Source organism: Lasioglossum baleicum, chromosome 20 (assembly GCF_051020765.1).
Source record: "Lasioglossum baleicum chromosome 20, iyLasBale1, whole genome shotgun sequence".
NCBI lineage: Eukaryota > Metazoa > Arthropoda > Insecta > Hymenoptera > Halictidae > Lasioglossum > Lasioglossum baleicum.
In genome coordinates, this window is record NC_134948.1 from 4,695,280 (window position 1) to 4,719,727 (window position 24,448).

Consider the following 24,448-nt stretch of genomic DNA (forward strand, 5'->3'; position numbering starts at 1 on the left):
ACAAAAATTAAGCACAAAGAGGAACAGCTGTGCGACCTTACCTTCACTGGGTGAAGTATATAGCTTTTTACAAATCTCCTGCACACCACCGTAGCTATTGAGTTTATTGACACCTTCGCGTCCCCGGAGCTCCATGAGCTCGCGAAGTTGCTTGAGAGTGACACCATATTGGGCCGGTCGGCCGTCTATTGTTGCCATTTTGCCTCGTCCACCAAGGTTGGCCTAAGCCAACTCCACTGCGCTTCGTAAAGTTAGCAGCTCCTATTATTCTCTGGTGTCACTGACACCACTGGCCTCCAGTAAATTGGAGGACCAACAGCTGAAACAGAAAAACAAACAGCTTCGTGAACACATTGCATATCCAATTGCGGTGTATCTCTCAGCAACACACCAAACAAGGAGCAGGGGTCATTAGCGTATAATAAAATGAACCGAATCATAGTTATATATAAGCCTATGGTCGCACGAATGCAAATAGGTGTGTCATTCTCTGATAATGATATTCGCAGGCCTATGCTTCGCATCGGCAATAAACACAGACATAAAACCCTAACGGCTATACTACTATCGATAGTACAAACACTGGGAAGAATATTTCAGGGAGGGAATAATCCCAGTGTCCGCTGTGGCCTGTTATTCGAAGGCCTGACACAAGAAATCTGCAGAACCGTGAAGGTTACAGATAGCTCGAGCGCGTGTCACCCACAATAGATATTTTAAGCCTGTCCCAGGTGTCGAGGGACTGGAAACGAGAGAATTCGGTAGCCAAGACACAGAGAGAGAGAGAGAGATAGAAGGAATTTCCGGAGACACAACAGGGAAAATCGGTGTCGATGAACCCGACACACATTTATCGACTGGTCAGCGTCGAGGAACGCGTAGGAGGCTTCTAGAGTAAGATCGCACGGCGTGTTTCGGTGTCTGGGAACGTGGCTAGCCACTCGGCTGTCACCGAACGCCGACACGGTTTTGAGGTTATGTGCGGCTGGCCGTTGAAGTCCGGAGCTGCTCGTTACCGAAGATCCTGGACACAGAACCGGACGGTCACTTCCGAAATTCTGTCACGACGAGGAAGAACAACGGGACCGAGCGATTGAACGGGCGGCATCATCGATACTCGGGTCTAAAAATAACACTGACCGCGGGGACAGAGACGGGAACGACCATACATACATACATACACACACATACACATACACAGAGGACAGGTAAGTAGAGAGACAGAACGAGAGCGAGAAAGAGATAGAAGAACGAGAGAAAGAGGGAGAAACTGTGATCCGTTTACCTTCTGGTGACAGTGTACGCGTTAACGTGGAGAGCGGATCGCGAATTCGCATGCAAACCGATCTCTCTTGTCACTGACACGGTCCCTCGAGCTTCATTCTTCCCTGCCGATTCTCGCGGAACGTGGAAAACCCGATTCGCCGACCACACAATCCAGTAGCAGTGAACCTGTGGTCGCCACGGAAAGGCGTGTTAAGTGAAATAAGCCATTAGCAAAGCGGTAATCGATTCGTGTTGCCCTCTAGCCGCTCGCACGCGTACTGCGCCAAGTTCACTATTTTCCTCGGGACTCAGGATTCGGGATCCCACGAAACTCGAATCGCACAGCGCTGGATCAAACAACGTGGCCGCACAGGGAGAGCCAGTCGGCGAATCAGTTTCTCGAACACACAATCGAAACTATTTGCATACCCGATGCTCTTTAATTGTCGTTCACGATTTCCGATTAATTGCCAGATTTTACAGCGAATTCACAATTGACCGGAACCGATCTCCGCACCGTACGATTTTCTTCGCAGGAATTTTTTTTAATGTTCCGGGAGTACAAACCTTTGTGGATCAGACAAGTGATTTCGTTTCGAATCCCGGAGGCCATAGAACACGTCGCGGGAAACGCAGGGCCGAGGGTGAAACGGGTCTTCCGAGTGTTCCCGACTGGTTTCGATTGGGCGCGTGCAATCGAATCGATCGCGGAGAGGAGAGATTGAACTCGATCGGGAAGATCCGGCTCTCTCGGCGTGGCTTGTCGCGGAACGAGTGTCCTGTCACCGGAACAATGCTTGTTTCGCATTGGCTGATCTACGAGACCGTGGAACGTGGAACACGGGAGCGCGAGAGGAGTCGCGACGCATCGCACGTCGTGTCTCGCGATCGACTGAGCCGACCGCGGCTCCCCGCGCATTTTCACTTGGAAAGTTCAACCTGATTCATTCATCGCGTTTACGTAATTTTTACTCACAACTCTATTTTCATCCCATTACAAGGCGGCCGTCGCGCCGGTTAAACAACTGGTTTTTCGCGGCGAGCATATTCCTTTTGTAACGAGAGTCCCGCGGACACGGACGGTGATGTAATGGCCGGGGTGACGATCGCGCGCGAGCTTGTCTTTCAATTAATTCATCATCGACGGCTCGACAAATTCGTCGGGATAATTGCATCACACAATTGTTTCTGCTCGGGGCGAGAGCTTCTCGATGGAGACGCGCGCGCGTACGCGTAGATAAGCACGGGTTATGGGCAGGGCACTAAATATAATAGGCGGACAATATAATTAGGGTTGCCAGATCTTTGATATGAGTCCTCTATATTTGAACTTGATCTCCTGTATCACACATATTTGAATAGCATATAACTTTCAAAAATCTCTTTGTTTGAATAAATCAGTTTAAAATGTGCTGTGCACAATTTACTGGAACTCCTATGTTTTCAGCCTATCTCATATACAGGGTGTTCACGCGATTACTAGCCAGCGTTTTCCTTGTAAATAGCAAATATTAGAAAAAAAATGTAAAAGGTAAAAGTAGTGCTGTTTTTCATATGCAACACAATGGCGTATGTGACTTCTTTGTGTTTATACTATTTTGTTAGATATGAAGGTCACCTTCATTTTTTTTTAAATGGAACGAGGTATTTTTTAATACATCAATCGATGCAGCTGGACATTCGTTATAAAAAAAGTACTAACCTATGTTCGTCGGAAAGTTAGCAGGAGATATTTCAATTTAAATAATTCGAAAACACCATTGGTGTCGTACTAAAACGTTACACAAGTAAGTAAACGAAATATCTCTTTACATTGAAATATCTCCTGAACTACTGACTTTTCGACATACATGGGTTAGTACTTTTTTATAACGAATATCCAGCTGCGTCGATTGATGTATTAAAAAATACCTCATTCCATTTAAAAAAAAATGAAGGTGACCTTCATATCTCTGAAAAAATTACATAAAAACAAGAATTTTTTTGGTACCGTATGAGCCCCATTTTACCATTCAACTTTGTCCTTCAGACATTTGACGCATCTTTAAAAACAGCAAAGATACTCAAGGTGGTCAAGTTAGGTGAAATACCCTGTATAATAGACCCGGCATAGGTATAGTATTAGGTTGTCCCAAAAGTTTCTTCCGGAATGAGATCCTTTAATATTGCTAAATAAATATTAGGTTGTCCCAAAAGTTGGTTTTCGATGCATGCACATAATGCAAATTCATATTAAGAAGTACTAAAAAATATTAACATAAACATTATCGTATTGTTTGTATTTATTTAGCGACATTAAAGGAACACATTCCGGAAAGAAACTTTTGGGACAACCTAATATTTGCATAGGACACAGTGTTTCAAGATAACGGAGTTTCTGATGCCCACAACTGGCGTCATAACATGTAATTCAAGTTAAAAAAAAAAGTGTAATGATATTTGGTCCCCTCAGGGTTTCGAATCCATATATTCACCACTTCTCCCCTTCTTCCACTCTGATTTTCAGCGGGACCTACTGTTTATTACGGTGTGTTCCGAACCACCTTTTGCCAACAACACGCGGCCCGTGCCCAGAAGGTCAAAGATGTAATTCAAGTATATTACCATGTTTTTATTAGCTCGCTTTCTTATCTGTCTGTCTGTTTGTTTGTTCGGTACAAATGTTGCAATTGATTTTAAACTAACTTCCCGATCAACCAGAGACTTGAAATTTTCAACATAGTTCAGAACTGGATGACAATGCAATATTTAAAAAAAATTTTACAAAAGCCTATGCGTTTTTTATGTATTATTCCGCAAACATTCGGAAGAACGGTGGAAACTTGTTGCATAAAGAATTGTAAGGAACGACAAAACCGTGCTACAAATGTATATACGTTTTCGGAAGTAAATATTTCATACTTAATATCGCATAAATATCGTTCTCCGACAATTCTCTCTTTCAAATGAAGTAAGTTGCGAGGAAATAAATACAGATTTCCTATTATAAACGTCTACATTGAAATTCCTTGAGGTGTTCCTCTTCGTTATTGTAACATTCTAAGATAATGAAAAGGTCTTTCTTCGTCTGCCGATACGGAAACGGTCCATGTCTGTGCGGCTAGTATAAATCGACGTTTATGGGGAGGGGTGCGTGCGCAGATTGGCGGGTCCAGCGTCGAAAACCCGTCGATCGGAAAGCGGATCGATGCTGGAGATCGAACGACCGAGCGATTCTTGCCGTAAGTGCGAGGGATTGATGGAACGTGGATTTTTCGTTAACGGGAGAGTAGCGGTGTGTCGCTTTTAATAATCGACGTTCCCTTTCCTTGATGTGCTCCCTCTCGGTCGATAGCCCTCCAGTGTTTCGAGAGCGTCGTTTAACTGAAAGGAATTGTTTCGAAAGCGGTCAGAGGCCATTTCCTTGGCCGCGTGGAGGCGAGAGATATTTTCTGTTCTATATATTTCGGTACGCGGAGAGCAGAGAGGGTGTATAGGTGCAGGACGAGCGCGCGTTCGATATCGTTGATTGAGCTGAAAAGCCGCAGAGAGAGAGAGAGAGAGGGAGAGAGAGACGGTCAGAGAGTCGATACGGGGCAAACAGAGCGGCAAAGTAAGAGGAGGAGGACAAGGAATCCTTTTGTCGTTCAATTCCAACTATTTTCGTATTTTCACGCGGACTCCCTCTCCCTTCACCCTCCCGCCCATTGTTTACCGTGGTTCGAGCACTCGAACAGCCGTCGACGGGATCGAGGAAAATTCTCGTTATCGACTACTCTCGTCGCACTCTCGCGCGGCACGGCCCTCTCCTCCGTCCAACCATTTTAATCGTTAAACACTCGACTAAAGCCGGGACTTGTCGAGACGTGTAACGGACATCAAATTGAAATCGAACGCGATATCTCGAGATCGATGTCCCCGTCGAAATCACGTTCTCGTTCGACGGCTACGAGACTGTTTTACCGGCTGTTGCCGTCCTTCGAATTACCAACTACATATTATTATACGTTATATTCCTTCGAGAAACGATACTGCTCTTTTATGTGCAATCAAATATGCACATTGCGCAACGTAAGTGCGCGTCGTGAGAAGCAATCGTTTCGCGAAATCATACAGAGCGTTTGCTCGAATGTTTTCCCAGGTGTACAATCAAATATAAAATGAACGGGACAGATAGTAAGTACGTAAGCTTGCGTCAATCAGATTCAAAACAAATGATAACTGCACGATGCCCATCGATGCAAGTATTAAGAGATTTAGATAAACGTTCATTATGACGCTGTAGGAATTACCGATATGTTAATCGACCTGTCGGATTCTCCATTATTATTATTTATTATGCACGGACCGAGGTCCATTTACAATAGAATAAAGACTTAACATAAATTACTAAGAAAGGACATGCACAAAAGAAAAAAAAACTATTGGTACAAAAGTACTGATATTATAAGTTAATCCTGCGTAATTTTCTTTTGAAAGTTTGTAACGACTCATTAAAATAGTCAATACTATTATATAGAGTGTTGGAATTCGCAATAATTATCTGTTTTCAAAGTCTGGATAATGGTCGGACTGTTATATCGTCCGGTTTGATTTTTGGTAAATATTTTCCACGGATGAGTAAGGGGAGTAAAGAATCGTCGAAGATTTTCGCGTAGCGTGTATTGACCCCGGTTCGATTGATCGCGAGGTGTTAATCGCGAAGGGGCGTGGGGCGAGAGTATGGGCGTGGGTGTGCGCGGGGGGATGGGAAGAAATCGAGTAATCCCCCTCCCTGAGAGAGACGGTATAGGTTCGATATGCGTGCGGAGTTGTTGACCAGGGGAGGGCTTCCTTAATTAGAAGCTGATTCGATGGGAAGACTAACTACTGCCTTACTAAGCGCAAAGGTGGTAACTGCCCTTATTTTACATTTCATTCAACCGTGAGGCGACACGCGATCGTCGTCGTCGTCGTCGTCGTCGTCCTCCGACGTGGACGGAAGCAAACTCGCGAAATAGAAACAACGAAAACGATCGTATCGGAAGTTCGATCGAGACGGGTGCTCGCCCGGCGATAACTTATCGAGCGTCTAATTATAATGGCACTCGGGATCGACTCCCATTGAATCGGATAAAATCGACCTATCTCGACAAGCGGTCCGGGCCAGTGCGCCCGACTCGTGTATAATTAGTGTAGGAACATGCTCGAGACGAGATAAGGGAGCCACTAGCCGCCGCTGTACACACCGTGCACACCTTATTTCTGGACCCCTTCGGAATTCAACCTGCCGGTTCCCTATTAGGTGTCTCTATTGGCCGTGTATCGGCACGGGTAACCACAGGCGCGCACGTGTCTCTCACTCTCACTCTCTCTCTCTGTCTCTCCCAGCATGTATTTATATTAGTACCATCCCCTTGTCTATTTCTGTGATTTTAAAGCGATAGCGCCGACTTCAAGCGAAGGAACAACTCTAGCCCTTTCGACATCCTTGATCGCTCCCTTTTGCAGTACTCTCCGTGCCTCGGTAATCGACCTCGTATGTTTATCCCAATTAAAAAACGGCATTTACTACTATTCGCGCAGAGGATTTCACTTAACACCAGTGTCGGGCAATAAATACATTTTTATTGATAAATAAAAATTTAAATAACAAGTTATTTAATATTTGAGCAAAAATCTAAATGAATTGTTGAAAATAATGAAGTTCATCGTTATTTACAAATACAATTTCAATTATTATTTGTATAGACAAATTAAATTGTATTTTTTATAGGCAACTAGGCCCTTCGTGCGTGTGGAATGATCCAATCGGAAGGCTTGTTGCCGCATTCCTTTCGAATTCCTGCCAGGAGACAGTTGTTGCGAGTCACGGAGAGTAGGCGGGGTCAGGCGCGGAGCTCGGAGCCAGGGCACTGCCCTGTAGGGCAATCGGTGCGCGCGCGTTGTGCTGGTTTGTCATCTTTCAGAGAATCGATCGCGTGTTAACGTCCTTGTTAAAACGACACACCCGGTCCCGCGCGGATCGAGTCGAGCGGACGGAATTTAATCTCACTAATTCCATTAGTTTTCGTGTAATTCGCTCGGATCCCCGGCGCAGAGCTGATTCGAGGCAGCGATTTCGGCGACGACGCCTCCATCTAGGAACGACGACGGTAAAAAGAAACAAGCTAGAGAAGAGATCTCGCGATCCGGTCGAATCTCGAGTGGCTACAAATCGATCGAATACCGGTGCTCTTGTCGCGATCCTCTATCGTTCAGGCATCTAGAGAGATTACGATCATTTCCATTACTCTAGCGGTTAATTGTATCGCGTGACTCGATTAGCGAGAGCACGTTAACGATCTATCATCGGCGATCGATCGCCGATCGATAACGCCTCCGCGGTGGTAATGCCAGCTCGAACGAGATCAAACTTACTCGTCGGTCCGGCTACCATAATAATGATAATGATATTAATAACGATAAGCGATAGCGATAAATCGAAGAAGGGAAAAAGACACCGTGATAAATGTTGCTGTACTGGGTGGCCAGTAAGCAACTACTACGTGGCTAGTAATCGCGAGTAAAAGAGAACCTTAGATCGAATTAAACCGTCGTACGTGTTTCGCTGTTAATTTACGGTCTTTTGAGTCTACAGAACTTGAAAGGGTTGAAGAGTTTGACGAACGTTCGGATGAGCGGAGTCGAACGGAAATAGAACTGGAGAATAGAAGGCAGTACGCGCGATGTGTTTCCGCGTAATTTGTCGCGCGAGAAGACAAGGATTCGCGAGATCCGAAGCCGGAGGAGGATCAAAGGAACCGTGGCGTCGCGTTGTTTTATTCGATTTGCCGGACGACCGTGGGCCGGGGCTGTGCTTGAATACGGCTGAGTATGCCTTGTACATATGTACATGCTTGAGTATGCGCGAGTAATGAGAACGTGAACAGTGAATGGATTGTAAGGCCCTCGGTGAGGCGCGACCGCGTATTGCGCGAGTAATTGCATACGAATGCAGGAACGCACGCGAATGCCTCGGCGCGTTGTAAATCTCGCGTGTTCCGCAGCTTAATTGTCGTCGGTCGTCTCTCGTCCGGTGAGCTCTCGTTTCGTCTCGTCTCGTTTCACTTTGCTCGTACAACAAGAACTTTCAGCCTCCGGACCAAGCCAGCGCGCACGATCGCTACGATAACGATGCTCGTTTCGGCCAACGCCGATGACGCAACGCCGAATTCACCGGTTTTTTTTATAATACCCAGTAATCGCCAGGCGCGCGCGAACAACTCGAGGTCAAACATTACGCTATCTCTCTCGCAGCTCTAGAAAAATTCTCTGCCCGGCCCGACCATGTTTGGCCGCGCTATGATAATTAGACAAATTGAAGATCTTGGCCAAGTCCGCTTTTTAGCGAAACCGTTTGCATAAACGATTTTTATGCGGAAGTCGAACTTCTACGCTGAACCTACCAACACCGGTTCGAGTGACCGGTTCCAGCTTTTTTCATTTTACAATTAGAAAAATATTTGGATACTCTTAAAAACACCATAATTTTTTTAATATTGGACTATGCGATTTGAACTTTTTTTGGGAAGCTAGAGCAATTAGTTTACTACAGGATGCGAAAAGAAATTTTTTCAGAAATTCAATTTGGTCGGAATTGTAGAGGAAATACTGGAAGTTGCATTTTACAACTTTTTTATGCGGACATATACTGAAAATTTAAAAAATACGTTTTATAAATCTGTGTCAATTATATGCACTGTGAATGTTTCGTAGAAATCGGTTGATGCGGGAAACAAACGACAGGCATTGAAAGATGTAGGAATCCTTAGAATTACTGCAGTCGGAGGCCGAAAATCGTGAAAAACTGCAATTTTTACCGTCTTTAAACGTTTATATATTAAATTTTCAGAATATGTTTCATTGATACAGATCTACGAAACGTGTTTTCGAAATTTTCCGTATAAGCCCACATAAAAACGATGAAAAACACAACTTTTCGTATTTTCTATGGAATTCCGACAATTTGCAGTTTTTTCAAAAATCTTTATCACGTCGTGTAACAAATTAATTGTTCTGACTTCCCCAAAAATATCAAGTCGTATGTTCCAATATTAAAAAAATTATGGTGTTTTTAAGAGTGTTTAAGAGTTTAGTCACTGTATCTTTTTAGTAGAGTGCACGTGTTACAATAGGAGCCGCACAAAGACTAAATAAAATCAATCTTGTCATTTTTGTTATATAAGTGAACATGTGCCAGTTACTTTGAAGGATCGATAGATTTAGTGTTAACGCTAAACCTACCGAGCAGTAAAAGCGATTAAAACGTTTCAGCTTAGGAAAGTGACAAGGCTCTATTTAGTTAGACTTTGTGAATTTATCGAGTCAATTTCCACGTATAAGCAACTTCATAATCTCAATAATTGTAAGACGAAAAATACCAAACCGGTGATTTGACCGGCAACGGTAGGATTTAGACCTACTCAATTTTTGCACCGGTTTGCAATTCTTTTTTAACATTGAGTCTACCACGGTCGGATGGCCGGTTTTCTATTTCACAATCTTTTCGCTTCTGCAAGGTGTGTTTCGCTTTTATATGTTCCCGGTAGATTCAGTGTTGAATACAAGGAGAACGCAGTGGAATTTTGATCAGTTGGAACTAATTTACACATCACAGTTAATTTGCATTGCCGGTAACACTGCGATCCTTTGTCTTTTCAACCGACTTCGGAAAAGGAGGAGGTTACTCAATTCGATCTGTATGTGCCTTTTCTTTTTCTATGTATGTTCACATTGTTCACCGATTACGCCTAGCGGATGAACTAATCTGGACGAAACGTTCTGCATTTTGTAGGGTATGTTTTTTCGGATTGGTCCCTTGAAAACAAATTTTGCGTTTCTTTATTCCTTGCGGTTAATTGCAAATTTTCGACACTGGAAATTACGAAAATCCTTAAATTCTCTTCTACATGTTTTCACACATTAATGTATCTCCTCTTCCCGCCTACTGATTTCCAAGACCACCATATTCCAATGAAATCATAATCAGTAACGTCTGTCATTTGGACAATCTTCAATTTTGCGCCGCCTCCGAAAAGACTGTATTGCATTTAAGTGCCTCTGTATTCACATAAATGAAATGGAAATTATTTCATACTTTTTAGTGCGTTTTGTCGAAGTCGGTTTAATTTTACATGTAAGTAGACTGCGAAGCCTGAGCATTTACATGAAACCAGACCATAAATATTTTCCTTCTTTAGACTACATACATAGCGGTCGAACCTAGAAGATCGGTATTTCGTCCGAACGATGTATCGTACGAATGAACACGTTCGAGAAAACGAAGCAGAAGAAATCGTCACCTCGCGTAGTAAACAAGATAACGCCGTTCAAAAATGTTTTGGACCTCTCCGGTGACCCGCGACTTTTCACAATTGTACCAAGCCTCGTGATAAAACGCCGATCAAGGTCAGAAAGATCGTGTCTCGAAGGGAACGAAGATTTCGACGAGTTCGAGGCCTGGCTCTGGGCGCTCGGTGGATCTCGGCCGATCAATGGCGCCAGCGCCGAAGGATCTGATTTTACGAGGTCTAGTCCAGATATACTACGGCTTTACGAGTGCTCCCTCTAGATACTAGGATTTTACGAGTCCGCGGTGTATCTTGTCGAGGGACCTTGCCGGCAAGGAATTCTTTTGAATTTCGTCTGATATCTTTCGGATATCGCGGCTCTCGATCCTTCGGAGGCTCAGGATACACTCGGAAAATATGGCAGCTGGTTCCAATGTCCCCGAGCAGTTCGAGCTGTCTTTGGGGAACTCCCTTCTGTCCTAGACTATAAGAGTGCCAATCGGTGTTCCGAGTCTTTCGGAATCGAACCGATCCCACTTTTGGACTCGACCAACGAGTGTCCTCGCTATTATTGCTGCGCGCCGAAGCTGTATTAGATCGAAGCGTGTACTGCCGCCACAGTGGTCTGGATTGGAAAATCGTGTGCCATTTTGTTATAACTAGACCGCGGATTTTATGCATTTATGACAAAAATGGGCACGTACAATTTAAAACAGTGGAGGTATTAAAATGATTGAAGGCCACCAGTGTATCGGTTTCGCCTTAATAAGATAGTAATTAAAAGAAGAACGAAATTTTTATATGGTTCCTGTGTCTGGCAATCAATGCAAACATTTTTTATTTCGCATAAAGATCCGCAGTCTAGTTATTACTTTTGAACCACTAGGGATATTGCAATGAAATTTTCGCTAAAAATATTGGAAAAATAGTCATTTTTAACTATAGGTAATTAAATATTTTTTGCGTTTGTTAAACAATCATTTTTTATTAATTTTCATTGATATTTTCGGAGGACTTCGCAAATGTTTCTCACAGCATTGACCATCAATATTTAAATAGAGTATTTGCATTAATTAATAATAGAAAGATATGATTTTTATCAGAAAAGTCTGCTCTTCAATTTAATAAAAAAAAAGCGAGAGAAAATATTAAATAGGAACGTCAGGGCATTGCATCAAAGAGAAGCAATTTTTCTCATGAAAAATACTCCTCTTAGAATGTCCAGCTTTCAATGCTTATTACAACTATAATATTTATTAAATTGTACTATTTTCTTCATTTCCGAGGTCTGTGGACATCTGGGAAGCAATTGATACAAGAAAGTTCGTTTTTGGGGCAAAAAGGCACACGATTTTCCAATTCAGACCACTGTGTGCCGTCTTCTCCGCGGCGTATTTAGAGCGTCAACTAGTCAATTAGGGAATCACTATCGTGCACTATAGTCCAGTCGGCAGGTCGAAAAAAGGCGTCTACCTGGAAAATATTCCGAACCCACAGTTTTTGAGTAACAGAAGAAATACCAAAAACAGGTAACAAAAATCGTGGTTTTTTCCCCCTCCCCAAGTTAGCACAGGGTCCGCGAGGTCGAAAACTCAGATTCGACACCCCAGAGTACCCCTAAATGACGTGTCAAAATTTCATTAAGTTCGGAATATTTTCCCAGGTAAAATTACCTGGCGACTGGACTACTATGGCATTTTTCGCGTGATTTTCAAGACCGGTGGCCCTCGAACAACGAATAATTCGGAGCTATCGTCGCCAACTGATGTGTCTTAAGGTCGCCGGGACAGTTTCGCGAGTCTCTCGGTGCCTATTTGGTCGAAAAAAAAGATTGACCAATGAAATTTGAAGGAAATTTAATGCTCTTTCCCAAAATGGAAGACAAAAGTTCATAGGACCCACAGTTTTTGAGTAATAGACGAAAAACCAAAACAAGGTAATAAAAATCGTGGTTTTCTCCCCCTCCCCAAGTTAGCACAGGGTCCTCGAGGTCGAAAACTGAGATTCGACACCCCAGAGTACCCCTAAATGACGTGTCAAAATTTCATTAAGTTCGGAATATTTTCCCAGGTAAAAGTACCTGGCGACTGGACTACTATGGCATTTTTCGCGTGATTTTCAAGACCGGTGGCCCTCGAACAACGAATAATTCGGAGCTATCGTCGCGAACTGATGTGTCTTAAGGTCGCTGGGACAGTTTCGCGAGTCTCTCGGAGAGAAAGAGAACGCGTTCTGGTCGACTGTAGACCCGCGAAGCGAAGAATCCTCGCCCGGCTATTTCTATTCGAAGTACAGCAAAGAACCTACTTACGGTGGCGAGGTCTATCGCGTTTTCAAAATGTGCAGCTCGCGGTTCTCGGCCCTCTGCTCTCTCTCTCTCTCTCTCGCTCTCGGATCTTGCGGCTCGTAGACAGACGAATATTTATAAACTCAAGGTCCCGAGGGGACACGTACAGTGCCGGGAGACTTGGACACGGCTAACTCTTCCGCAAAAACTCATTTATTGGATCGTCGTGACGAGACAGAGAGAGAGAGACAGAGAAAAACAGCGGCAGAGTGAGAGAGAGAGAGAGAGAGAGGTGGATATACGGAGGCGCGTATACGATATCGCCGATAATAACGCGCTGACAGATCTCAAGATATCATACCGGTGAGCCTAGTGAGTTACAAAGCAAACCGATTGATAACGTGCCGAAGTAAAGTATTGTGTAAACGCTCGGTGACGCTAATGCGTTCCGCGGTCTCGTCGTATTATGACGTCAATCGGGATCTCACGAAACCGAAGAACGAGGCGGATGTGTCTCTCTCCGAGAGACGGGAGAAGCGGCGAGGGGCGACTAACTAACAATGAGCTGACATGACGTCGGGATCTCGCGCGGGCAAACGACCGGCAGGTAGCTGGGTCAGTTTCGCTCCGGGACGAACTCGATCGACGTGTATCAACGATTCGTCCGCATTTCGTTCCAAAAATAATTCCAGCCGAGCCTCGGACACTTATGTCTAGACTGCGGATCGCGAGATAATAAAAATTGTCTAGTTGACTCGCGACCCGCGCTAGTCATGTAGAAGCTGTTCACCATTTTTAATAAACCTAACGAGTTGAAGTCAGCATTCCATAATTCTCGGAATTCTTCTATTGTCTGAAATTGCGCGAACTCGTCTTTCTCGTAAACGCATAGAATCCGCAGTCTACCATGACATGACTCGCATCGCTCGCGAGCTACAGGAAGGACCACAAACGAAGCCTTGTCCCGAACCGATGCTGCCATTCATACGCATTTTTTTTTTTTTTGCCACACATTCTACTCCGCACATGCGTCGACGTTTTAGACGGACGTTCGGATTTCCATGCGCAGTGAGAATTATCGAATTCCAAGCGACTGAATAATTGCAATAAATTAGAATCGATTTAATGGCACTCCTAGATCCATCCAGCGTCCTCGTTTGCATTCTGCTTATCGAAATGCGTGTTATAAATGCGCAAGCTCCGCAGCGTTCAGTCAAACAGCGCATTCCGAGACGTTCCGAACGAGCATCGTTTTCGCTGACTTTCGAGACCGGTGACTAACTCGTGAAAATCGTAAAATCGCGCAGCAGTCGACGTTCGACGCGGTCTTCAGCGGAAAGAACGAGTCGAGTTCCGTGAAATCGAAGTTTTTCGCGGTGTAGCTCGCGGTATCGTAATCGCGCGAACCTCGGAATCCTATTTTGAATCGCGCGCACGTCAAACCGAGCGCAAACAGAATCGCACGGTTCCCCAGTCACGGTTCGAAGTAAAAATATTTTATTGACTTGCCCGTATAAAATGCCTACTCCGGATTTATGTGTTTGTCCGCGGGATCTCGGCTCGCGATTCTCTCATCCCCACCCATGTACCGTTCGATTCCGACAGTTTCGTCTTCTCGCCTGGCAGAACATACGCGTACACGTGTGCGGCCGCGTCCGCGCCCGCGCGCGCACGCTCGCGTGGGTGTGCGCGTGGGTGTGTGTGTTTTCTTTGCTCTTCGATCGTCAACCGTCGCCGTTTATCTGTTACACGGCCCGCGGAGCATTTGCATTACACGATAACCGGAGACACACTACCCTCCTTTTCCCTTTATCTCTCGGCGTTCGCGCATGGAAACAAGAAAAAAAAAATCCGGTACGTAATCTGTAACGTTAATTGATTGGACGTTGATAAGAGCGATAACGGGCCGGGCCGAGCAATTTACCGACCGATGGAACCATCCACGGGCCGATAAACAGGAACCTACGGTACCGGAACTATTTCGTGGAAAATAGCCACTCCCGATTTCTTCGCGAGATTCCATTATTTATCGTGTTTATCGCGGTTAAAAGACGCTCTAATATTTATATTCCAAGATCGAAGTCCCTCCGCAGCGAAACAGCAACGCAGCTCCGATGGGCGTGGCCTTCGTCCCCACGGGGGCGTGGTTTCGAGAGGTCTCTTGCCCCGAGACCGCCCTCGGGAGCACGACAATACCGAACATTCGAGAAATATCGCATTCGTTTCGTAGCGACACAACGTCGCTGAGCCAATGGGCGTGGCATCGCTTCCCCCAGGGGCGTGGCTTCTGTCTAGTACATCCAGATAGGGGGCGCAATGCTGTAGTTTTCAAAGTCGAACGCGGCTTTGGTCTCTCGAAAAGCTGTGGCATCGCCTCCGAAAGGTATCGTGCGGTAGAGAAAATTGTTTCGCGTGGAGCGATTGACGTACTACCGTGGAAAGACAAACGGAGAGATAAAGTTATCGCGGTTGAAACGTGGCGTGGCTCGATATATTCAGCGCGCGATTCCCACCGATTCTGCGAACCCGCATCGAACGCATGCCGCGCAACGAATACCGATTAGCGGGTTCGATGCCGGTGTGTCGTGTGTATATCGGTTGTCGCCACGCGCGAGCTCCGTTCCATTCGGGATTCCTCGCTCCTTTCAATTATGACGCCTCGCGCAAAGAATCTATCGTGTTTATTCTCGTACCTCGGTGCGAATCACCGTGACTATTCTCTCGCGTCTCCGCCGATTCGACGATCGATTTGTCACGATTCTCGAAGCACGATGGAAACGATAACCGGCGATCGTTCACGGGGAAAGCGTGGCTCGACGGACAGAAGTTAGTTGCGATTCCAACCGAGTTCCGCGAAAGCCTCATTTCACCGATCCCCCGTTTGCTTTCTTCTTCACGGATCGAATTGTAACTCGGCTCGAACCAGCTGTCCGATACTCGTCGAGGCAATAAACCTTCCATCCGCTTTTCCGCTTCTCCGCTCGACCGCATGCGAGCGTGCTCGCGATTCCTCCCGCAACCGACTGCGAGTCGTTCCGCGTCTGATCGCTGTACATACCTTTTCTACTCGAAACTACAACCACCGTCGCACAGTGGTCAATTTGGCTCGGAAACGTGGGACAAAAGACGATTTCTAAATTTTGCGTGTGTCATAAAATTTTTGTTGTCCGTCGCAGTTGAACGTCTGAAGAATAAAAGGCTCCAATGTTGCTTTTTTCTATTTGTATCGAAAGTCTAGGAGATTTTAAGGCGTGCTTTGCGCTCTTAAACAGTCTCTAAAACAGCGTGCGTTCTTTGCCGATTTCCAAGAGTTTAAAGGAAAATTGTGTAAATTCTTGTATTACAGAAGTATTTTAGATAGGTGTACAGAGCACTTTCGCACAGATTTCATTTTGTTATCATCTAAATTAGTATAGTTATTAATATTTGAATATTAAACGTGGCATATTTTTCCACGTTTTCGGGTCGAATTGACCACTGTGCGTCGCACGGTGGAGTTTTGGTGAAAAGTCGGGAAAAACTAGCGTTATTTATGGGCTCTGGATCATCATAAATGGACTGCGGAGTTTATCAGTTATTTCACGCCAGAGTTGGGCAAACGGTAGTCACAATTATAATTATTGACTAATAACTTCATAAGCTCTACAAAAGTGACTAATAATTAATGACTAAGTAAATACTTGAGCGTGACTATGAGTAATCACTGCATAAGTATTTGAACGTAATGACTAATGAATAATGACTAAATTTTTATTAAGGATGAATATTGAATAGTGACTATAATGGCATAACTAATGACTACACAATCAGAATTCACTATGACTAATGACTAAAAATGGGTATAAGTTAAAGTAAGACATAACAATAACAAAGAAGTATCCTATTAGTTTGTAAACATATAAAATACAGATTATGACACGTTTGGTCACTGCAAATTCCGATATAGTTTAAGTATACACACTAATGCATGTTAATTGCACAATTGTGAATGATGACTGCTCATGTAAACTAACTATTAATCATTACTAATAAGTAGACTGCGGATCTTTATGCAAAATAAACATTTCTTGCCTGAATTGCAACAAACTGGAGTGAAATAGAAATTTAATTTCTTCCTTATTATGTTTACTAGGTTGAAAACAATATAATAGTATGTTTAAATTGTCCTAATATTTTTGCTATTTTAAATCACACCTACTCATTTTTGTCATAAATGCATAAAATCCGCTGTCTACTAATAAGCAATAACTAACGATTGCTTAGAGCTGTGACTAACTAGTGCCATGTAGTTATCACTAACTAATCAAAAAGTTCTAACTAACTTTTTTTAAGTATTGACTAACAATCAATCAGACTATTAGTCATTTTTAATAAATTAGTTGATTTTTGCCCAACTCCGTTTCACGCCACACGATTTATTTACTAAATTAATTCAATGTAACGGCTTGGACCACTTTCATAATTATGGGCACGATTATCGAATTTGTGTTTCGCAGAGATCCTAGGCGCTCTCGTGGATCGCAGGCCGATCTGTCTGGCACGTCGGCGACGCTCCGAAAATTTCGATAGATTCGATAGAGCCTGTTTATTTTTACCCGACTGTCCTAACGTCTGGGCGTTCGCCCACGTAGGTGCGTCGTCCACGCCCAAAATCGCGCCATCGCTTGTTCCCGCGAGCAGAGAGTCCCTGGTCCAGGCTGGTCCGGGATACGTTCCTGCTCTCGGAAGTCGATAAACCGTCGGAAAGCCTCGAACTCTATAGAACAAACGGTTCGAAAATCGACTTTCCGAGAATTCTGTCGAGGTTCGTCGCGCGCGGAGTCGATTTTTCTTTGGGATTCGTTCGACCGTTCCGCGATTCGTGGACGGTTCAGGAGCTGTGATTGGTCCGTTTAGTGCTCCGGGATAACTGGAGCAGACCTTCGGCCCCAGAGAGGATCGCTTTCGCGCGATTCGGTTTCTCGCTGGGAAGCTCGGCCAGGATATCTCGTGTTCCTGAACCGTGACGCATACAGTGTTATTACGTCACGAATCTTGGCCGGATGGCCGATCGATACGTGGCTCGTATTATCATCCAACGACAAAAAGCCCGACCAACTCGCTCTCTCTCTCTCTCTCTCTCCCTCTTTCCCTCTATCTATCTATCTATCTCTCCTCCTCTCCATTTCGAGTCCAGCGGAACCCTAGTAGCATTTATGGCAGGCCAAAGGTTGGAAGTCGGTCGGGATATATCGCTTCTCCGGAAGTATAATGACGCAACTGTAAAATTTTGTGAAATTGACTTTATTGTGTCGGCGAGCTAAAAAATGCATTTACTAGATGTTTGTAAATCGGAGACTAATTCAATGGATTGGTGAAGATAATCGCCATACGGTCTAGCCATAAATTGTAAGAATGAGGGAGACAGAGAGCGAAGATGGAGAATTGACAGAAATATATCTCAACAAAAACTCAGTTTACATTTTTTTTCAGTATTCATACATTTTTGATTCCGTATTTCATTTCGAAGTTTCAGCAGTTAATCATTAAACAATTATCCAATTGACGATTACAATTGCAAGGAATCTAATCGTTAATCGCAATTAACGACTAAAGTAGATATTTAACAGTTATTCCCAACCAACGATTAATAAGTATTTAATCGTTAACCGCAATTTTAACGATTTATAAGTATTTAATCGTTGACCGCAATTAACGATTCATAAGTATTTAATCTTTAACCGCAATTAACGACTAAACTAGGAGATTCATTGTTAATTGCGACTAACGATTGAAGTTTATTCAATTTCAATTGATTAGAAATTTACTACATTCGCGACCTTCTGTTTCGTAATTCTTTTATTGTATCATTATAACTTCATTCAGTGGCCATACCTTTTGAACTGCATTGGAAAGCTCTGAATTTTGCGATTAATTCGATATAAAATATATATACTCGTGCTTAAAAATATATATATATAAATTACTTTGTTTGAGAAAATGTGATGGTCGCGAACTTACAAGGCAAGGACCCCAAGTGTCTGACTTCGATTTTCATAATCTTCTGTGAGACGATGGTGTATGGATCCCTAATGATGTCTGCAAAATACTAGGCGTAGTTACTCAATAGTTTTAAAGATATAAACAATTAAAGTTTCATACTCATAGCAGTTTTCGAAGTTCCATTAGCCGTGTAAGCAGGTATGAAACTTTAATTGTTTATATCTTTGAAACTATTGAGTAACTACACCTAATATTTTGCAGACATAATTAGGGATCCATGTACCATCATCTCACAAAAAATTATCAAAATCGAAGTCGGACACTTGGGGTCCTTCCCTTGTCAGTTGGCAACCTAATATTTAATCCGTGATAAATCACGGTTAGTAATTTTGCACACTATCACTACACATTTCTAACAAAATGCCAGCCATAAATGACACTAAGGAATCGAACCATGCCCGTCTCGCCTATTCCCCGAAGAAACTCACCGCGGAACTATAGCTATATTTAGAAAATTCCTGACAACTCGAAAGATAATAATCGCGCGGCTTATCAAGTGCGCGATCAATTAGAAAAAAGACAACAAGGAAACAGTAAAAAATTAATCGTTTCACGGGAACAGCGTCGTCGAGGCGCGACGAGAAAAATTTGACGGATGGCTCAACCGATCGAACGAGTCGCCCCGGTGTAGACACTCACTTTCTCCAGTTAACCAACTTGGCCGGCTAAAAATAAACGGAAAACTCCGCGAAAAGTTCGTCGAGGCGCAGGATCGACTCGTTTCCCACGGCTCTGGAAATTATAAATAAAATGCCCAGTCGGACAAAAGGCAAACTTCTCCGGCCAGATTGTCTAGCAACTTTCAAGCCCGAACAACTTTTGTCCATCGCCGAATCGGAGATCTTCCGGCAGAACGATCCAACGAATTCCAGGACTTCTGAACCTCTTCTACGATAGTCGGACTTTCGCGGGACTCGGAGACGGTGAAACGACGTTCCACGGTTCTGCCGACGATATTTGTTGCAGAAGATGCGAGCGTTCTTTCGCTTTTGCGTCCTGTATCACTCGTGGATATCGGTGGAATTGAAATTGTGCCATTTTCCGAAAAATCAATATTTTAAAAAATATTCTAAATTTTTATTTCATTTTATTTCGAATTTTTTTTATTCAAGCAATGAATTTTAATGAATAAGATATTTTACCTTTTGTTCGATGATCTTTTGCCAGAAAGAATAAATAAGATAATATTTTATTGATTACAGTCCATCGCTTGAATAAAGAAATAAACAATTATTTAAATAACAAGTTATTTGATATTTCGATATTCAAATAAAAAGCAAAAATAATTATTTATTATTCGAGCAAGTCTGAATAGAATTATTGAAAATAATAGAGTTAATTGTTATTTACAAATACAATTTCGATTGTTATTTTTGTATTGACAAATAATAAATTAAATTGTATTCTTTTATACCTGGAAAGGTTGCTGTAGCAGACAAAAAACGCGCACGTGTTCATTGTAATATACAAAATACAAGAAATAAGAGAAGACCAAAAACTATTTTGATTTCCACCTCAAAATGCAGATAATAAATAATCTGTCATTAGCAAATACGAATTAATAAATAGATCACTTTTGAAATTATTTGAATTGCTTTTGTTTAAATAAAAAGTTTAGTTATTATTTGCAATTAAAATCACACGTTCGTTTATTATTAAAAATAAAATTTCCCCAACACCGTTGCCAACCCAATACTTCAAGAGAACATTTTTTCTGACGTCCTTTTAACCTTGACGAGGTCGCATCAGCAGGACTCATTTCCTGACATTTTCATTAAAAATTGCAGCGCACATTTATACACGATAGTTGCACATACGGTTGTATAAAAATTCCTTTGACCCTATTTTCCACGCGTCAAGGTGCGCGAAGCCCCTTAATAAAACCGGGCACGATAATATTTCCGCGAGGCAAGGATAGCAGCGATCGAATGAATCCGGGGGATTTCTGAGTAGTTTCGCGGCGTGCTCCAGTTGGTTGTTAATATTAATTTGATATCGGGCGCGTGCCGCCTCGCTCCAGGCTGGTCGCCGTATAAATACAAATAGGTACTCTCTCGTCAAGTTGTGTATGTACATACGTACACAGGGGCCCGGGCGGGTGTCTCTCTTCACATAAGTATTCGCATGTTCGCTGCCGGCGAAAGTGTTACGGGCGAGCGTAACAATCGTGACACCATTACGCGCGATTTAATGCGCCGGTTAAGATTAGACCGGAATGCTAAATAAACCGTTAAACGCGCAACAATAAGGTTAATTCACATCAGACGTCGATGAAGAGGAAATTAAAAGCGTCGGACGCAACGCGTCGACCGACGCCCCGACGCCTCGACGCCGCCCCGACGCTTCTTTGTTCTTTTTAAACTGCTATCGATCCGGGCGTTCCCTCGCTACTCGCTACTGGCGCGGGTCCCGCCGGGAACTAACAACGAGGCTGCCCTGTTTTCTTCCCGGGTCCTTAACCGAACATCTAGCGAGGCGATACCGTGATCTATGCTTCCAAAGGTCAGAGTTGAGGAAAAATTTAATCAACGATTGATGACTAAATTTCTACTTCAATGGTCAATCGGAATTAACGATTAATCTCCTCGTTTAATCGTTAATTGTGGTTAACGATTAAATTTCTACTGTACTCGTTAATTTGCGATTAACGATTATTAATCGTCAATCGGATAATTGATCAATGATTAACTGCTGAAATTTCGAAATGAAATACGTAATCAGAACTGTATGAATACTGAAGAAAATATAAACTGAGTTTAGGTGTATCGTCTTTTGGTCTATAATAAAAAAAAAACTCTGTTCACGTGCTTTTATGTTTGAAGTTATTATTCCTGGAAAATTACGACCATGTGTTTGTTGAAATATATGATTATTTCTGTCCATTCTCTCCATCCGCTCTCTGCTCCCTCTCTCTACCTCGTTATTACAATTTATGGATAGACCGTGAGACGATTAACTTCAATAATTGATCAAGTCATTCGATTATTCGATGATTCCTTTTTCAAATCAACGATTGACGATTAAATCAATCGCCGATTTTTCGACGATTTCTTTTTTTAATCGTACGCATAACCAATCGATCATGATGAAAATTTTAATCGTTTAATGCCCAACTCTGCCAAAGATATTAGATCCTTACTGCACGGGTCAGAAGTCTCCATCTTTAAATTTTCAAATCTAAATAAATAGAGCTTTTCGCAAGCTAAACCACGAATCGCTGTTAGTGCTCGATAGGTTTAGTGTTGAACAACGGTGTTCGCTGCTCGCGCCGAAAGAGAACGAGAGGGGAAGGAGGAGAGTGGTCGGAGAGTAAAATCGCGAGAGAGCAGACGAATGTTATACGGCACTGGATTATACGGTATTGATCGGTATCGAAGCCCTTAGTAATAATAAGCGGCGTCCTTGATTTCGCGTTGTTGGTCTTCCATAACGGGTTACGGATCGGACCGCGAGCGATAAAACGACCGAGACGAGCGAAATGGAAGCGGTGAAAGGGACAGGACCAAGTTTCACGCGAAGGGCGTTGCGTTTCGCGATAAAGTTGGGAGGGGGGGTTGACGAGGAATTAGCGTGAATGGCGTGGAGAGCGTCGCGACGAGCGAGGCGAGGCGAGGCGAGGCGAGGCAAGGCGAGGCGAGGGACGTCGAGCGGTGAAAAATGGGTCACGAAAGACAGCGCAAAAATAATTCCCGTTATCGATCCCTATCAACTATGTGCGCATTAAGGACACTAGTGCAGCCAAAGAGGCCTCGAGATGTATTGGAAATTGCACTCTAAAGCGCGGTCTCTCGACACCCTCCACGCCTCGCCACGCCAACGCGCTCCGCGTCGCGACGACCTGCTCCAACGTAAACCGCGCCAGTGTTTCTCAAGCTTCTTTGTTCCCTGGATCGTTTAAAGTGGAGAAGACTTTACGCGAAAACTTTCCTCCCTCCTCGACGACCGTGAACCGATCAAATACTTCATCGCGAACCGAACTCTCCTCTCTCCACGTTACCTCGCAAAAATTAACCGTTTAACGGTTTCAACGGCTTCAGACAGGAGACGATGTTCGCACGAAGACTTCCACGTAAAATAAAGGTTTTTGATTTTCACTGATTTCTCGATTTTACTCCATAACCACCCTCCCGATCGAGGTACGACGTTGAAATTTTACACGGTATGTTTTTTCTTGATGTCCTATCGATTGACCCAGTGCTCAAGGGCACTGTCGACCATTTAATCCGGCTATGAATGAATTCGTGACTCTTGTAACCGAGTCACGAAATTCGCTTGGGATCTGAAGTATGCGAGAAGGCTCGAACAGAGCATTCTCGGTGTCATACATCTTAGCTTGATAGGGCTTCTCGAATAGGTATTGCTAAGCGGGTCAAGCTATGATTCAGTATGCAGTGATTTAAACGCCAGCGGTGGGTTCAAGGGCCGGATGCGTAATTCTGTGCAGAAGATAAGAAGGGAAGTTCAGCTAATCTGAAAACCAAACACGATACGAAAATATTTACAACAGAGCGGCGCGGCGTGCAGCAACGTTTTCCGCTATGTTTGTGTTGTATTTGCACGCGTTTCACATTTTAACCGGTCACCGAGAAGTCGGTCACAGCGGCCCGATCGTTCGGTTCGATTGTGACCGAGCAGATCCGAGTCTCTAGGAAGCTGCGGTATTATCGCGTGGAAATTCGCGGAGTTTAATCGAGCGATTTTTCCGCGGAACGGACACGAACGACGCGATGCCACGGACGTTTGCGAGGGAGAGGAGAGGAGAGGCGATTATCGTGGGAGGAGCAAACGCGATTTTCCGAAGTAATTCGCGGAACTCGGTATATGATCCGTGCGCGGCCTTTTCCAGCGAGCCACGAACCAGGGAAACCTTGAAAACATACGCGTCAGGTAATTACACGGCTTCCTATCCCCGAGCATATTATAAAAGCAGTGGCTCCTCCTCCTCCTTCTCTTGCTTCCCTCCACCTCGTGCTGTTGTTCAGCGCGTCGATTATAATCGCTGATATTTCCCTCTTTCTTACCGATAATTGATCGACACCAGCGCGGCTCCGCTCCGCCCGGCTCGGAGCAGAGCAGAGCGCGTTTCAAATGTCTTTCCGTAATAAGCAAATGGAATAACGAAGGTCGGCTATATGTGGGCCGTCCCACCGGCGAAACTGGGTCATACTGTGCCATTCAAACAGTTTCAGATAAACGCCGAGGGAGAGAGCAAGAGAGAGCATTGTATCGCTAATCGATGCTAGTTTTTAATTAAAGTTTCGAACGCGACCGGCCCGAGCCTCTCGTTAACGAACACCTTTGATCGCTATTCTCCCTGAAAATAACCGAACGACGTCGCGACATGCTCGAGAACCAGGATTCCCCAAGAATCCTCTGGGATTACACCCTTCACATCGACCTGGAATCACGCGCTAAAGAGGAGCAGACTACTCTTCGAGCTTGGCACTGATTTTTCAACCGATCTCGTCACAAAGGCTCGCGCTTCTGGAAACATTCCGGGTATTCGAACGAAGTTTCAACCCCTCAGGCACACGCTGTACAGTGAGAGCTTTTTCAACTCGAA

At 43.9% G+C, this 24,448-nt stretch overlaps 1 protein-coding gene across 20 annotated transcripts in view; it reads right to left on the reverse strand.

The window, feature by feature from the left end:
- Positions 1 to 24,448, reverse strand: part of Pmca (plasma membrane calcium-transporting ATPase 3) — a 104,134-nt gene that overhangs the window by 52,903 nt on the left and 26,783 nt on the right. For 16 of the 20 annotated variants that reach the window (XR_013011177.1, XR_013011175.1, XM_076444298.1 and 13 more), the window contains one exon: positions 42 to 319. Coding sequence is in view for 18 of the 20 variants with exons in the window: in XM_076444298.1 (XP_076300413.1) it covers positions 42 to 198 (157 nt within the window). In the remaining 2 variants the exon portion in view is untranslated. Of the gene's footprint in view, positions 1 to 41; positions 320 to 1,016; positions 1,236 to 1,285; positions 1,797 to 1,833; positions 2,868 to 24,448 lie in introns of those variants that run through there. The other 4 variants (XM_076444302.1, XM_076444293.1, XM_076444291.1 and 1 more) reach the window with 4 other exon arrangements.